The following is a 15,137-nucleotide window of genomic DNA, read 5'->3' on the forward strand; positions in this document are numbered from 1 at the left end:
TTGCATGATCAACAAGCAATTTCCTCTCAATAAATACAGATCATAATAAATATTTAAGTCCCACACAATTTGCATGATTCAACCACAACAGAGGCAACAAACGCTCGCTTTGACTCAGACACGCACGTGTGTGCATCCAGCCTCTGCATCACTTGCAAAGGTGCACATACAGTAAATATGGAGACGGCAAAATCATCCACATTGACTGTGTGTGTGTGTGTGTGTGAAAGTATCAAAGGTTAAATCTGACTAGTAGGCTATGTACTATTTTTTTATTATTTTCAGTGGAGTTAAAACAGAAAATTCTGGCTAAAATCACACAATGTTTTTTACTTTAGACATTTTTTTTAATACATAACCACAGTCCATGAGCATCTGTCGTCATGGTGACCCCTGGTGGTGCTGCTGCCTGCTATTCCTCACCTGTCCACTAGTGGCGCTGCTCAGTTTTCCCGCGTCATGATTGTGATGTCAGCTGTCAGCCTGCACCTCTGTTTCAGTAACTTCCTTTCTGCGTCTCAGTTGTGTGCTGCAAATAAAAGTGCTGAGGAAACAACCTGCCGACGATGGACCCGGCAGGCTCCTTTTCTGGCCCAGAGTCTCTTTCCATCCATGTTGGTGTAACCTGCTGTCCGGCTGCTTGTGACCCTCAACCCGGCACCTCGCCCCCTGCGTCCTTGCTCGCCTCAGACCTGGTGGGATGTCAGTATAAGGAGGTATGGTGATGCATGTGTGCCCCCCCCCCCCCCCTATTTAAGATAAAGTTGAAACATATGGAAGCATTTTAGTTAAATTCCCAAAATGACCGCACAGGATTCCTCTAAATCGGCGCGTCAAGCGTGCCACAGAAAGCCGGAGCACTGTGCGACCTTGTCTTCAAAATAAAACAACACCTCCACTCTTCGGGTACGTGCATCGTTTTATTTTGAAATGTGCAAACGGAAGTGCTGTTACACTTCACGTCGCTTGACACTGGTGCAAGATGTCGCTCAGTCTCTCTGGAAAGAAGCTGAAATCCAAATGCGCATCGCCCACCGACGCATCAGTTTAAAACGAACCAGCAGCTGTTCCCAAAGCGGCGTTTCGCACGCAGTAGAGGCCGAGGAGCAGCCAGAGGTTTATTGTGAAAGGAACACAAATGGGAGATGACCAAGTGTCTGGAGCGGTCGAGGTTTTCCAGTGTGATAAATTGGTGTAAATAACGGATACGCGTCTCACCGGGTGACCGAGTAGGTGCAGCAAACCTGTCCAGAATAGCAGTGAAATGAAAGAAGGCGCGAGGCGGGATTTTGTTGTCAAAGAAGTAAACTAACAGATGTGGTGAAATGTCAACATCTGTCGTCAAATCTGTTCGAGCTGAAGGTGGAGCAGGATTTTCGGGGGTCTCTCTGTGAAGCGCGATGGAATAAAATGCTGCGCATTGCCGTTTCTGCTACAGGTCACTTGAATCTTAAACGCACCTGAGTCGGGAATCTATTCTCGACCTTTTCGTGTTCAAGCTTTCTGCTGTTTTCCTGCAACGCGGCGAGGAGGATGCTCTTTGCCCTACATGTGATTGTCATGTCTTCGGCGTTTTTCAATCCCAGCTTTGCCTTCAGCTCCCACTTTGATACAGGTAAGGGTCAGACTGGATGAGGGCGTTTGCTGCGGACCTGCTTGTGACTGTCATGTTTCTTCCTATCGAGCTGAGTGAGCTCTGAATTGTGCTGTTTGGTGCAAGGCCATACACAGTGCTGCTGCTACATCATTGCACATACATCATTATGTTAAACACCAGCTGCATCTTTTCCATAACATCATCCTCATCATCACCACCACAGGAAGCCCAAACCTCACCGGATTAGCTCAGGCTTGGCTTGTTTTTACATTTAATCCCACGTAGCTTGGTGTGAAGAGGGTTAAAAGTGCCTGCACAGAATCTCCTTAGTCCTACACACACATCCCTGCAGCTGAGCGTGTGGGTGTGTGTGCTGGATGTGTGCTATGATCAGGGTGTGTGCAGCATTATAGAGGTGACCCGCTGACAGGAGTGTGTGGCTCTGCTGCCCGGGGTTGCGGCTCTTGGTGCCCATTTGGATGCGGTGTTTAATGATCCCCATGGGTGTCGTTTTGGGGGTGATGGGATCCTTGGCGAAGGAGAGCCCGGGTGGTGCTGCAGTGCAGGAAGTCATGGCCGCGCTCGCAGCCCGTGTGAGGGCTTGAATTAGAGCAGAATAAATAACTGTGTGAAAGTGTAAACAGGACTGAGAGGGTCCCTGCACTGAGCGCAGTGTGCCGAGCATACAAATGACGGTGAGCTCAGTGGCTCTCAAGTTTCAGGCTCTAATCTGTCCTCCCCAAACTGCACACTCTCCATGATCTCTGATCCCTCCCCGATTATTCCACCCTCATCTACCTTCCTGTGACTCCCCATTGCTCACGCTTTGCTTCTCTTCTCTGTTGTTCCTTATGAGGGGCCTCCATTTAAAGTCAAAAAGGCTATTTACAGGAGGAGGTATGCTGTCTGTGCCTGTGCACTGGGGAGGTTCCTGTGCTTAAGGCAAGAAATAAATGACAGTTTTGGATACTTAAGAACACGTTACATTACATTTAGATTAATAGATACATCTCCAGTTCAATATTAGACTGGGACAGGTATAGAGTACACTGAGGTTGGAGGGGCTTGTTCGTAAATAATCTCGACCTGATCCAGATGATATTCTATTCTCTTTGCTCTAAAATTTACTGCAAATAGACACAGAGATGGAGTTAGTGTTTAGATATTTGGAAAACCATGACAAACCCTGTTTTCTGTGTGGAATGTGTAGTGGGTGCTGAGCTGGCTAATCCTGTTTCTGTGCAGTGGAATATGATACAAGCCTGCCAGAGCAGTGTAAGCTTTTAATTTGAAGCGAGATAAAGGTTCCCAGCTGAATTATGGGTAAAATGCCTCCTAACTGTGGCTCTTCTGGGGCATCTTCTAATTCAATTGTCTCTGTGTTTTCTTCCAGGAGGAGAGCACATGTTTTTGAGGATGTCTCCTCAGGAATGTGCAGTGAAACATGAATGATTTTGCTCCACAGCTGATGGTAACTGTGAATGAATAGATTCAGTGACAGGTTAGGATAGAGTCCGCACATGCGTTGGGATTGGTTGGTTTCAGATGGAGGGTGGGGCGTGAGTGAGCATACACATGTAGCTTGTATGTGGCTGGGCCAAGAGGATAGAGTCTTGATTGTCACTCCCCCGTCGTAGTGATCTACATTTCTCATTAGAGCAGCACCTCACCAGCGAGCCTGCTCCGTCCTAGTAATTGGACTGAGAATCAATGTTGTCTAGGCGATGGAGGGGGCGTGTGAGGAGGAACCAATCATTTTCATGGCCAGTGCGAAGGACAGAGAAACGCTAGAGTCCCTTAAAGGGGAGGGACACGCAGCATTCAGTCAACAGTAGTTGCTGAATGTGCTGTCTTTGAGGCTAAAGAGTGGATTAATAAAACACTCACATTCACAAACAGCATACTATAACACCCCTCAAGCTATTCTCCATAGCTGCACTTCCTGCCTACGCCCCGGGCTGTGTAAGAACACAGCGCGCTCTACCTTTGCACACACTCACAAACACACACCCAGACAGAGACAGGTCAGTCGTCACATCGCATGGCATTATGTAACACACGAGCAGGGACGGACACATCGTTGCAGGATCTTCAGACTGAATCGGACCTGCACAAGTAGGGCTCGGTATGTGTGCGGCCTGGGGGGAAAGTGGCCCAGTATATGTGGCATTCTGCACCAGTGACAAGTGCAGCTTGCACCTGGCTTACTACTGCTTCAGCACCACGGAGAGCTCTCCCAACAGGAGAGGGAGCAGATGTGTGTGTGTGTGTGTGTGTGTGTGTGTGTGTGTGCGCGCGCGCGTGTTCGTGAAGGGTAGCTATTTGAAAAACCTGGCTGCATCCCACAAACAGAATTAATACGCATCAATTTACTGTCAGGGCAAACAGAAGACAGACTGACCTGGAAGGCAACGCTGATACATCAACAAGCTGACAATGCAGCACTGTGGTCGACTGTCTTTCAGCAGGCAGTCTCCGCTGGTGCCTGGAGGTGGCAGCAGCAGCCAGTTTGCATGTTACGAACAATATCTTGACACAAATGAACACATGCACGTTTTCTGTCGCTCACACACACACACACACACACACACACACGCTAGAGCATACTGCATGATGCACATTCCACATGCAGGAAAGCTTACACGTGACCTCGCATTCACATGGACGCACCGCTGCAGGCTATAACCACGGCGGTACTGATACCGGGTTGGATAGATGTTAAAAATGGTTTCTTGACTTGCTCTCAGAGCTCCTCCCACTGACTCGGTCAGTACAAGCCAGCCACCGCTGACTCTTTGATTATTCATCTCTCCATGTGTAACACCAAGCACTTTAGTTACATAAGTCTGCCTCTGGGGGAACTAGAATTAGAAAGAAGTGGATTTAAGCAGTCAAGGGAACCATCTACGTCTCCTCTATGTGCTCTCTGTGTGATGATGTGGGTTTTCTAGGTGTCACACTCGTCAAGGGCTTGTATGCGTGCAGTTGCATAGGTAATTTATTGAGAGAGGGTCCCATGCAATATTTAAGTCATCACCGAGTATCGTTTCTTGTCGTTGAACTGGAATGCTAAAGCTCCCTGAGTTCCACACCCTGCGGTGCATGGATAGAGAGGTTTGCTAATAATGAAGCAAAGGTGAGGGGTGGACTGCTTCAGGTGGGTTCACCCAAGATATTTGTGGGAAGATTGCAACTGTGCATTCACTGCATATGTCAGAAAGGGAGTATGTGCATCAGGAAAACTATAGGTGCCAACGTGTGTCTTGCACACACACATACGCACAGGCACAGGCTTCTCACACACTCGCTGTCTTTGTCTGCATCATGAGACTCTGCCTGAAATGTCATCTCAAGTGCATATTTCTATGTCCGCATATGGTTTGCACATGCATCTAATTTGTGTTTATCAGTCAGAGGCCTAAACACGAGTGCACAGTCACCTCTTCCTGGTGTGTGTTTGCAGAGCTGTGTTCTGTTAAGTCTGTGTGCAAATGCTCTAATCACAGATGAGACTATAATGCAGATAAAATTGTTTGAGCCTTTGCTGTTGTTTGGGGATAAAAGGGATGAAGATGTGCCATTTTTAAACAGCCGGTGTTTCGTTATCTTGTCTAAGAAAATGCGTTGCTCCTGATCACAATTCACATTTACTATAAACTGTGCTGCTTCTTTTTGCGAAGAATCCTCAGTCACATGTCTCGTCTCAAGAGGATAAACATATTGTCATTCCGTTCACTCAGCTGTCTGTTTGCCAGTGTGTTAAACTGTGAACAGCTTTTGTTCCACTCGTGCAGAAGGAATAGTGGCCCTGATTCTTTTTGTGCTGAATGATAATCACCCAATTCAGCAGATTTCCTTCCAAATGTGAACCAACAGCCCACAATGCAAAATGCAGAACAGAGGCCAGTAGTGGCTGCCAGTCTCCTCTGCAATCATTTGTGCTTGCGTTATTCACAAAAATGTCTCAAATGAATGAAATATGGACATTAAATGCTACAACGCCATTACATGCAATGCCTTGGTCAAACCTTTATTAGCCGCTTTGACAGCGTTGCTATTCAGACCTGTGTCTTGCCAGCAGCGTGCCCTTGCCTGGGCTGTCTGGGGACGGACATGACAGGCCTGTAATGCTGATCCATGGTGGTCCTCCTGGGCTCTCACTCCCAGTTAATGACAGTTATCATGGCTCTCTGCAGGCCAGTGCATCCCTCTGCCATCTGCAGTCGTTCACTGAGAACATGACGAGGGAGCAGCAGAGAGGATGTAGATCGGGGAAGGATACCGTACCCTGCTATTAATCATGTCACGCTGTTCTCTCTGCTGTCAGCCCTTCCTCAGACTGACATATCTGTGCACACGTGTGAGTGTTTGCGCTACGCTTCCTCCTCTGCACCTTTCTATATTCGGCCCGCCCTCATCACCTTCTGCTTTAGCTCCCCCTCATGCTCCGGAGCGTTTTCTTTCCCTCCCTCTGTCCTAACTCATGATCTCTCTCCCCTTGTCATGCAGCCTGTAGCAGAGGTTTGCTGTCAGACATGTTTCTCTCTTGGGAAGCTGTGGAAGGCTGTGTCAGAGCACAGCTGACTTCTCCTGTGAAATATGGGGGGGGGACGACCAACTCTGTCCACTCTGCATCCCTAGACGCTGATACATATAGAACAGTTGTTTAAAAAAGGGTGCTCAAATTATGTCTTGACACCGAAGATGAGCTAGCCGCTTGAGCCAACGATTTATCTGTAATGATACGCATTTTATTTACACGTCCACAAAAGCAATAAAGATGTGGTAGATCAATATTTAGCTTGGCTTATATACAGGAAGTCAGCTCTGTCGGTTACAGGTCAGATCATTGTAGCTTTCTGCATGTGCTTGTTTTCGTTTATATACTGAACTCTTCTGCCCACCTCTGTCTATCCTGTGTGCTGACTCCCTGCACTTCCTTACCATTTTTTCTATAATCACCATTGTGTGTGTGTGTGTGTGTGCGTGTGTGCGTGCATGTGTTGCAGATGGAAGGGTTTGTTTGCCCCTGCAGCACCGTCCTGAATGTAAACGCATGCTCGGAGAGATTTGGGGCTCCTTCTGCTCTCTTTCTGTGTCTCTCTCCTCCTCACGTCGACACACATTTTCATAGTCACCCATCAGGAGCATTGAGAGGAAGTGGGAAGGCATTTGAGGTGCTAAATAATGGGGGTGGCTAGTTTTCAGTTGCATGCAGCGACACTGACCTCCAAAGACTAGCTTGGTCGTGAATGCCAACTGCATATGTTTCTAAGTCCTGCAGTATTTGTGTGTGTTCCAGTTTTGAGAACAATTTCAATTTAATGTGGCAAAGTGTCAGATAATTGTGACATCGTGTGTTACATCATATGGATGGGCTGGAACAACCTCATCATGCTGGCTGCTGTAGCTTTAAGAGGCACAAGGCTCATTCTGTGGCCACTGACCACACATCAGACTGTTACTTAACACACCAGCTGCATAATACACGTCCATATTTGTATCCAATCTAATACTAATTAGGGTCCTAATTGTACCTCTCTTTCTTTCCCCCTCACTTTTTTTTTCAAGACATTTGATTGCAGTGGTGTGTAGTTTGGCACAGTTCCCACCCTGCAGCACTGTCATTACTTGGTCTCTCGGTCAAAAACTAGAAACGGTGTGTGCGTCCATTTGTGCACGCATAGCAACCAGCAAGAGAGAGAAAGACTGAAGTAAAAAAAAAAAAAAGGAAAGACAGCAGAGGGAAGATGAGAATGCAGCAACTCGCAGGGAGAGAGACATTTGCTTCTGTTCTGCCGGTCTGTATTAAAGCATACAACATGACTCGCGGTGTGTCAGAGCTCCTCTTCGTGAACTTTGTCGAGGGGTTGCTGTTATCCAGAGCAGAAATAACAGCCCGCTGCTCCCAGTTACCACGGAAACCCCAAAGTTATCCTATGCGGCCCAGTGCTACACCTTGCCTGGGCTTTCTGTGTGGGTGCATGGCTCAGCTGTGGCCTTCATAAGAGAGTGGGAGGTTCCTCACTCTGCCTTGAATAAAACCTATTTTCTATAGATGGCCTTCCTCGGTTCGTTTGTCCACTCTCCCTCTCCTACACGTGTCCATTTGGAACAGATTTGTTGAATGCATGATGAGTTCTATGCTGTATACTTGGTACTTATACATAGTAAGTACCCCAGCAGCTGCAGACCTGGCGTGTAGCTGCTTCAGCTGCACACAACAGAGAGCCCGACCTAACTGCTGCATGCTTTATTTATGATCTACCATGAAGAGCTCAGTGGCTGTGCTCAACACACTACATTCTCATCTCGTAGACGCATGAGCGCACACACACACACACTACTGAATTGAGCATTCATTAGCTTTCCTGCTTCCTGTTTGGGCCTTCGTCTCTCTACGTGGCTATATGTCTCTCACTGTTGTGAGTTATGTCGGCCTCGGTCAGTAACACAGGCTTGCTTTTGTTCAGTTCACTTCCGTCTCTATTTCTAGTTTATATTCTCGCATTGATGTGGTCAGTAGACGACGTCTATAATTCAGTTGCATGTCATCTGACAGCATGAGCCAGACTTTATTAACCCAAACTGAAGGGGTCATAGGTTAGTCGAGTGAAACCGATCAGTACCACGAGTACAGTGGTACAGTCTGACTTAATGAAGCAAGACGTTTAGTTTCACATTTGGCAAATACCAAGCAACAGCAATAGCCCCCTCATTCATTCTTTCTCCTCACACCGACGCATTATTTTCTCTCTTCCTCCCCCCATTAATCGCATTGTCTAAATTGTGGAGGTGGCAGGGTGACTCCATCGCTCTCCCCTCCCGTCTCACAGGACATTGCTCATCGCCCTCCAATGCTGAAGGCAGCTTTTTAATAAAGCGGGTATGAGCTCGGCTTTAAGTGCTTTATTTTCATTTCGCCGCGCAGCTGGTGAAGTAATGTGTGCTTCTCAAATATTTATGGAGGACCCAGGGTCGTCGCACTCTCTCAGCTCTTTAGAGAGAGAGGGAGATGGATTCTCCAAATGTCGCACTTGTGAAAATCGAGCCACTGACTTTCCTCTGCATGACCATATTAGACTGGTGGTGGTAATTGAAGACTTATCAAAGGCTTTATCATCTGTTGTAGTTGTAACATGCAAAAAAAAGAACATTTTATGAGTTAAAATGCCACAGTGCAGGGAAATCATATGTATACCTGCATGAAGCAACTTAAAAACATGTGTCTGTCTATTTTCAAACCATTTGTCTTGCGCAGGGCTGTGGTGGTGAAAGGATGAGCAGAGAAACATCCTTTGTCTCTATAACTTGCTTCAAATCTTCAAGGGAATTCCCCAAACTGTGTCTTACCTGGAGTCTACACCCAGCCAAGAATGCACTCATTCATACTCGGGCATTCAGGCCGAGTCATAACTTCTACTGGAGTAGTCCAACAACTCCCAAACAGTAGTTCGCTAGTTGATGAATCGCGAGAGAGATATTTTCTTCACCCATTAACAATGACCAGTTCTCATCAAAAATGTCAAACAGTATAACCAGTGAAGAATTCATGAATGTAGGTGAAATACCAGGAGTCCTTGACTGGGTCTGAGAGGCTGTTTACAACTGAGCCAATGTCTGATTGGACTAAATCCCCAGCAAGAGGTTGTTTGACCTGGAGATATTGTTTGAGTGCAATAACGACGTGACTGCTTTCTGCAGAGATAGTGGGAGTCTTTTAAGGTTGATAAGGTTGCTTGTCCCTTACCTGGAGTGAATGAACTGTAATTTTTTTTTAAAGGAAGAGCCATGATTTCAACAGCACTGCATGAAAACACATAGTCTCCCCATTCATTTGAATGGGACCGCTGAGTGGCTCAGAGGGGGGTCCTGATGCAGATGGTGCTGCCAAAGTCGAACCTGTGAAAGATAAAATAATTGCCGCTGTGATGACTTCCCATTCTGCAGTGTTTTGGCATTCGATAAACCTTCAAACTGTCCCTCAGACTTGACTGGGTAGTATTTCATAGTCTCATCGGTACCTGAAACGACACACCCCACCAGCACAGCTCCTTGCACTGTTTTAATGCAGGGCTGGGTTCGATCTAGACGCCCGCATAGCAGACACATCACCCTGTCGTCACCAAACCTGACACTGACACAAGTGTTCATGTGGGTCACATGAATGCAAGCACAGCCCTTGCTCCAAATGTAGAAGGACAAATGGTCCCTTTTTAATACTTACACAATACAGGAAATACAGTCATTTGCTTTTCCAGACTACAGACGAATTTGGAGTGAATTGCCAATTTCCAGGATTCCTCCGTTATCTGTGAAAGAGTAAAATGTTGACCTATCTAGTGTCTATCTATCCAGTGGCTGGACAGTTGCCATTTACACCAGCACAAGGCTCGATAACTTCAAGGTAGACGGCTTATCAAGATGACTGAGGTTTTGTGGTGGGAATGGGACCAACTGAGGAGTAAGTGGACAAGATCACACATTTCCTACCTCAAGGTTAATGTGACAAGATGTTGCAAACTTTGCAAAAAATAGAACAATGCTGCGTTAAGGGCAGTATGAGAATATATAGAATATATCCTAAGAGAAACGAGAGCAATTTGTCAGCCCAGTGCTTGCACATAAAGACAGCAGACTTAATCTTCTCCTCCAGAAATGACAGCATGTATATGTCTGTTTTGTGTCATATGAGCCCTGAGTCCCCATGCCCTCTGATTCAGCATGTGTCATCACTGTTTTGGCACCATCTGCACAGTGTGCTTCATCTCTACTGCATCCCTCCTCCTCCTCACATCCATCCCAGTACACATCTACAGGTTCATGAAAGTAATTGCTGCAGCATATTTAAAAAAAAAAAAAAAAAAATGCTTACCAATTTCCATTGAATGGCTGAATAACAAGGTTATGAAGTGCTAAAGCTGCTTTGGAAATGATGCTGGTAATTTAGCTTTATAATGGCAGAGGGGAAGAATGCACACGTAGAAAAGAGCGTTTTAATTCTTTGCTGTTTGACCAGCATACCAAAGGGACTCCATAGAAGCTGAGAATATGCACATTTGAAGGAGAGCATCATCCCTATTTCCCTTATCAACCTCTACACAGTGTGTCCTCTCACCACCCACTCAGGCTGTGTGTTGTGGTATGCGGTGGATCCAGAAAGGGCACTGCTCGCTTTAGCTTGGTAATCTCTTTCTTTTCCATTTCACAGACACTTTCACGTACACACACACACACACACACACACACACAGACACACACACCACCACAAGCTGTTACAGCATAATACAGGGAAATAGACAGGACAGAGTGCCAGGGGACGAGGCATCAGCAAAAATGTGTTTCTTCCAAGAGTGGGAAAATGAAGAGGGGACATGAGCGTTTACTGCACCGTAAACGCCAATCAATTAATATGTGTCAGCCAGGAAGGTTGTCACCATGGTGATGTGTTGGCGGGCCAGTGCCCACGCACATACGCACACACAGTATTTTTTTTAACCAGGCTTCAAGTAGGAACGTGGATGCATTGTGCCTGTCTGTTTTCATTGTCCATGTGTTTGCTGCCTGTGCAAGTGTGTGCATGGGCTTTGTTAATGCGACCTCAGGGTCAAGCTTTGGTTGGAGCAGTGCTGTTGGGGCCGCAGGAGCTGTCAGGTCTGGAACACTGCGTTCCCCGTCGCCAAATGGGTAAGGACTGCTGGGTCTGAGTCACTGAGCTGGAAAAGTACTCGCACACAAGCATTGAACACCGCTAACTCCCAGTAGACCCAATGAGCACTGGGGTGTTTGTGTTGTCTTCACAAGGCCAGACAAATAAAAGGAACCCTTGATTGAGGACATATTGCCTATCCTCCTTAACAGGCTGTGATAGATATAATACAGTACATATAGAAAGGGGGTGCCAATAAAAATGGCATCCACGTGGGTAACTGCATGAGCATTTCAAAAGTAGACATGTTGGTATAATGGTGTAATGCTGACAGGCGGGGGAGCTCTGTCAGATTACTGTGGTTGGCTAGTTAAGTTTAGCTATGGGTTTAGTGGGCTTTTTAGGGAGGGTACTTTTTTTTTTTACAAGAATACATGTGAGAAAAACTGTGGAGAGTGAGAGCTTGGAGCACAGATGCCAAAATAAAGTTACTATCACCATGAGAACATGAGAAATGATTTGCGGTCTATAAATAGGGAAAGCTCCAGAATTTCCAACTACGAAATCTGTTCTGCGAGCATCATTTGGAGAGCTAATCACAAAGCATGCGAATGTAACGTTACTTAACACAACCTTAATGAAAGCTCCGCTTACTCATCCTGTGAAAACATTAGTATAATGTCCTCTGTGGCTCTGGAGGGAGTCATCTTAAGTTTGAGGAAACAACCCCGATGGTGTCATATTGATGTCACCAGTGTTATTTTCATTAGTTGTCTGTTTCAAACTGGGGGCATGCTGTCTGAAAGACACGGGCATTTACCTGTAGTAAATGATGCATACTGGCAAATGAGAAAATCAATACTCCATTATTTCATCTTTAAGCATTAAATATGACTGAAAGTCAGATATATGTGCATGTTTTATTTCCTCTAGAGGTGTTCTATTAGATGGAGGCTACAGTAGAGACCTCCTCATCACTCCCAGTAGACGGATAATGCAGGCAGTAGTTTGGTGCTGTAGTAAAATGTGTCCACTACTTTATCGATTGAGGTTGAGTCTCTTAACCATTTGTCGTTTGCTAAAGGCATGAAAGTGTTTGGTTAAAGATTAATACAGCAGGCCTTGATGGGGATATCAGTGAAATTCATGTACATGTGGAGTTTTTTCCCAAGAAATAGATCATTATAATAATGTAATTTAAAAAAAAAAAAAGGGATAGTTTAGGAAATGTGAATATATTATATCCAGTACAGAAGCACTGATGGTATTACTAGTATCTCGCGTCTGCATGTGTTTGTGTCTATCCAAAACCTCTCCCACAGCTTCTCTCAATCTCTGTCTCACTTCCTCTCTCCTGCTTTCCCATCTCTTTCTGTCTCTCTTCTTTTTCATCTGCGCTGGCAGGAGGCTTAAAACTGTAAATCAGATTACGTGGAGGTGCTCCAAGCTGTGACATCTGGCCCTCTGGCCTGTCCTCGGCTCCTGCAAGACAGGCGGACACGTGTGCGCTGCATACATGTGCACAATAAAACAGTGGCAGATCTCGAATAACAAAAGAGAAATAATTACACGCAATGTGCATGTTTGCGCTTTCTGCTGATTGGTCACAACATTTCTTTGATTCACTGCGGTTGAATTAAGACCCTTTTTTTCAAAATGCTGTGCACTGACACAACACAACTACGTCTCATTGTGCGCTGGGCTTTAATAGCATGTTGTGCATTGTTCTGGAAAGCAGTTAAATGAATTTCGGGTTGTACTTTGACTTATAAACATTGCTTTGAGAGCGATTTTTACAGAGCACTGCAGAAAATGAAAAGCAGATTATAGATCCACAGCAAGCATTTCCCTTCATCACAGTTTACATTGGGACAGAATGAGCCACTACACCTACTCCTCTGCTGCTTTAATAAATTATTATCCAAAGGCAGTAATTGTGATCGTGGGTGGTATGAAACTTTTAGCCTCCATGTCTCAAAGTGCATAGTGCATAGAAACTACTGTAATTAAGCCACAGGGGTGGCTTCTTATTCAGAGTCACAGTTTCCATCGATGAATAGGAAGCCGAGGAGAATGCTAATGATGAGTCACATGCTTCTGTCTTCAAGCTGCCAATAAAATGGCCACAAATCGTCTGTGTGTGTACTAATCCCTGTTCTCTTTATGCTGTTTTTAATTTCCTGTGCAGTTTGCTGTCTGATCTCGGCACAGATCCGCCCTTTTAACACTGGCATCATCCTCTGATGTTGCAGATGGGGCTCCGCTGAGCGAGCTGTCGTGGCCTTCGTCCCTGGCAGTGGTAGCTGTCTCTTTCTCTGGCCTCTTCACCTTCGTCTTCCTCATGCTGGCCTGCCTCTGCTGCAAGAAGGGCGACATAGGCTTCAAGGTGAGCTCACTGCTGCCCCCTGCTGTAAGTGGTGAGGAGAGCACAAACTGGAGGGAGGGACGAAGGGAAGGAAATCTTGGTCAGTGAGTTACTAGTGAAAATAAGAGGAATGGGACAACGTTAAGAAGTACCAGTACTTAGAGATGCTGCACAGGCATGAAAAAAACATCTATGTATTAATAAACTGCCATTCAACCTGTTTTTAGTGTGCCACCAAATAAACTTAATAAGCTTAACAACGCTAGAAATAAAGTAGGCTTGCATCTAAAGATTATAATTTTATCGTTTGGTAACCTGTTGATTATTTTTGTAATTATTTTTTTCTGAAATGTCGCAAAAAAAGTAGCTCTGAGCGGCCAAGCTTATGAATCCAAATGTCTTGCTATGCCCAGCCAGCAATTCAAAACCCTAAAATATCCAGTTTACAAGGATAAACAGAGAAAAGTAAATCATGGAACTTGCAATTACTTGACATTTGTTGACCATTGTTTTCCTGTTAATCGACTAATAAGTTAATTGTCTGATAAGTTAATTGTCTGTTTCATGCACAAGTGTGCCAAGTTTGAGTGCTAAATGCACCGTCACATTATTTGTTACTTTTTTATACTTAAAACTTATAATACTCAGAATTGATCTGCCCAACTCCATAATCTAGACAAACAGTAAGAGCATTTGATACTGAAGTATTTTGCTGGGGACTATTCCCTCATTGTAGGCTACTGCAAGTGAACCAAGAATGCTTACCCATCCCAGGCTGGCACACATTGTCTCTGTGCTGCCTTCAGCTGCCAGCATGACTCAGCCATGCTGTGTCAAACATCAGCGCCGAACTGAGCGGCTGATGAGAGCTAAGAGAGACTGACACAGGCAGGGGGCATATGGAGAGGCAGGAGGAGGAGAGCTTTCTGTGCTGGCTGCTGCTGCTGCTTGTCTTTAGAAGCTCCCAATTAAAATGCTGCTCATATTATGGCATTAACATCAAAACATATTTTCATTTTGGTCATGCATTTTAATGTTTCTAACCCTTTTAGCTGTAGAATAGATAAATTACAGCCCCAACTGAACAGCAGAGTGGTCTGTTAAGATTACTTATGCAAATCATTTTTTCAATTCCAAGCCCACATAATTCACGCACAGAATCATGGGGGCTAGGAATATTGTAGATAGAGGGAATGAAAACCCCCGTTTGGCTTTTTGTGGCTGATTAAAGGAGCTGGGGGAAGCAGGAAACAGAGGATGAGAGCAGAGCAGAGTGTTTCTTGTTTACGTACGTGGTAAGAGTCAGGTCTGCGCTTCAGCACTCGTACTGAACAGTGGGAACAGGTAGATGCTGCGGGGATAACAGTGTCACTAATGAGCACAGCATAGACAGGCAGCATTAACAGCTTCTGGACTTCTCTTATGTGTGTATATGTGTGTGTGAGTGTCCTTCCCACACCAGACTGCCTCTGCCTCATTACGTGAAAGTGTATTTTAATAACCTGCAGGAACAGTGGGCGTCTAGG

General features: G+C 45.5%; 1 protein-coding gene across 1 annotated transcript in view; it reads left to right on the top strand.

Moving 5' to 3' along the window:
* Positions 1-566: 566 nt before the first annotated feature.
* aatka (apoptosis-associated tyrosine kinase a) overlaps positions 567-15,137 on the top strand; it is a 32,098-nt gene continuing 17,527 nt past the window's right edge. Inside the window, exons 1-3 of the mRNA XM_070847472.1 lie at positions 567-721; positions 1,500-1,615; positions 13,499-13,632. Coding sequence (XP_070703573.1) covers positions 567-721; positions 1,500-1,615; positions 13,499-13,632 — 405 coding nt within the window. The remainder of the gene's footprint in view (positions 722-1,499; positions 1,616-13,498; positions 13,633-15,137) is intronic.

This window comes from Pempheris klunzingeri, chromosome 17 (genome assembly GCF_042242105.1).
Source record: "Pempheris klunzingeri isolate RE-2024b chromosome 17, fPemKlu1.hap1, whole genome shotgun sequence".
NCBI lineage: Eukaryota > Metazoa > Chordata > Actinopteri > Acropomatiformes > Pempheridae > Pempheris > Pempheris klunzingeri.